Source organism: Salvelinus alpinus, chromosome 22 (genome assembly GCF_045679555.1).
Source record: "Salvelinus alpinus chromosome 22, SLU_Salpinus.1, whole genome shotgun sequence".
Lineage (NCBI taxonomy): Eukaryota > Metazoa > Chordata > Actinopteri > Salmoniformes > Salmonidae > Salvelinus > Salvelinus alpinus.
The window spans coordinates 7,896,492-7,898,922 of NC_092107.1; the positions used below are offsets into that span (position 1 = coordinate 7,896,492).

At 36.4% G+C, this 2,431-nt stretch overlaps 1 protein-coding gene across 1 annotated transcript; it reads right to left on the bottom strand.

Moving 5' to 3' along the window:
• Window positions 1-318: 318 nt before the first annotated feature.
• LOC139549827 (olfactory receptor 11A1-like) lies at window positions 319-1,251 on the bottom strand. The gene has a single exon (XM_071360576.1). The coding sequence runs from the start codon at window positions 1,249-1,251 to the stop codon at window positions 319-321; it is 933 nt and encodes a 310-aa protein (XP_071216677.1).
• Window positions 1,252-2,431: the final 1,180 nt, after the last annotated feature.

Here is a 2,431-nt window from a genome sequence, read left to right on the forward strand (position 1 = left end):
CACAGCTGTCCTGAAGTTAGGTGGGCCAAGAGTCCAGATCTGGCAGAATGGATCTTCCCAAAGATCTCACTCAGCATCTGTTTGAGCATAGTCGGAAGGTAGGGAGGACAGCTCCCCTTGCCACTCTGTAGTTATGCAGTTAACTAGCTAATGTGACACAAAACATTCTCAGTTAGAATACATTATAAACTTTTTAAATCATCTTTGGGCAACAGAGAAATTATGCCAAAATGACACGTGTACAGTATTTGTACTGTCAATTATAGCAACTGAAGTAAGAAAACACATAATTCACCATTACAAAAAGGAACTATCAGGTTATGTTTTAGGGTAAAGTCCTAGTACCTTTTTACAAGCCTGCCTGATTTTAACCATCCTAACACCATACATAATAGGATTGAAAAGTGGTGGACATATCAGAAAATAAACAAATAAAATAGAGCGAAGTATAGGTGGAAGATGAGCAGTTTCATATCTGCTTTGTATAATCACAAATAACCAACCAAAGGAGAAGTTCAGCATAGAGGCTATATGTGGCGTACAGGTGTTAAATGCTTTCTGTTTCGTCTCTTTTGAAGACTTTAAACATATTTGTAGAATTTTTACATATGAGTATATGGTAGGACATATAATACAAGAAATATAAAGCACAGTGACAACAAGACCCCATATGTTATTCAGCATAGTATTTGAACAGGCAAGCTTGACTACTGAGTAGTTGTCACAATACACTCTGTCTAGAACGTTACCACAAAATTGCAGTCGCAAACTCAGGGAGATATTAATGGCGTTGAGGAAAAAAGAAGACAACCAGGACAGTAGAATTAAGCCACAAAATAGTTTAGGTGTCATAATATTGTTATATCGTAGAGGATAACAAATAGAAATGTACCTGTCATAGGACATAACTGCTAAATTACTCAATTCTGTTAGAGTATATGTGTACAACACATAAATCTGTAGACAACAATAAAGAAGGGAAATATCATGTGTGTCAGAGAGTATGTAAAACATGAGAGCAGGAAACAAAGCAGTGCTCCCATACAACTGATTAACAAACAAAGCACATAGAAACAGATACATGGGTTCATGAAGGCTTCTTTCAATGCAGATAACTCCAATAAGTAAAGCATTGGCAAGAATGATGACAAAATATATTACAGTTACTACAGCAAAGTAGAAATACTTCAATTGTCCAATATCACCGAATGCAGCAAGCCTGAATACCTTATAGTGAGTAGAGTTTTCCATGGTCCTGGGAGTTGTTAAATGTTTGAAGAAGAGTAGCCAATGCTCTCTGATATGGTAGCTTTAAATATTTATATTTAATTCATGAAATTACAAAGAACCGACAACCTAAATTGATAATTCCTTGACTTGTTGATTCAGTGATAGATTTGCTCATATCTATACTCACCAACATAGAAGGCTTTACATTCTCCTCATAACATAATTCATAGCCTAAATCAAACATATTATACTGTTCCTAGGCCGTCATTGTAAATATAAATTTGTTCTTAACTGATGTGCCTAGTTAAATAAAGGTTAAATATAAAAATGTATCCGTCACTCATGTTACTTATTACATTTAAATGGGAAATAATAAATTGATTACATGTAAAGCATGTTAAATCCAAAATGTTCACAGACCATTTCTAAACCATGATGAACTGCTTAAACTACGCTCCTCACTTGATTCTTATACTTGTGAGAGAAAAAGAAAAAACGCCTACCATGGTGTGATATGCAAATAGTCATCAACACCTGGGGAAAATTACATATTTTCAGAGACAAGAAAACCATATAGAGAGAAACAGATACCATTTTCTATGACAGGCCTTCCATGGTGTTCAAAGCCTTTCTTAAATTCTATAGACATACAGTAATTCATAAACAATGGTAGATTAAACGGAGCATGTCTAGCCCATATGAAATGGCTAGCTTGTCAGGGGTACACGCTGGAGTTCAATCGGTGACGTCACTCGCTCTGAGACCGAGATGTACAGTAGTTGTTTCTCTTGCTCTGCAAAGAAAGTGGCTTTTGTGGTCTGACAGGTAATGATGCTTTGCGGGTGATGATTGTTGATGTGTTTAGAGAGTCACTCGTTCAAGCTCAGGTTGGGGCAAGGTGAGGGACGGAAGCAACACTGTTACAGCACACATGGTCAGAGTGACATTCTTAAAAACCTCTACAGGATTGATGCTAATGTGATTAGCATGAGGTTGTAGGTAACAAGAACATTTCCCAGGGCATTGACATATCTGATATTGGCAGAAAGCTTCCATTCTTGTTAATTTAACTGCACTGTCCAATTTAGAGTAGCTATTACAGTGAAATAATACCATGCTATTGTTTGAGGAGAGTGCACAGTTATGAACTTGAAAATGTATTAATAAACCAATTAGGCACATTTGGGCAGCCTTGATACAA

Bases quoted from the DNA above. Each gene is read 5' to 3' on its own strand.
- LOC139549827 (XM_071360576.1), bottom strand. From the start codon at position 1,251: ATGGAAAACTCTACTCACTATAAGGTATTCAGGCTTGCTGCATTCGGT.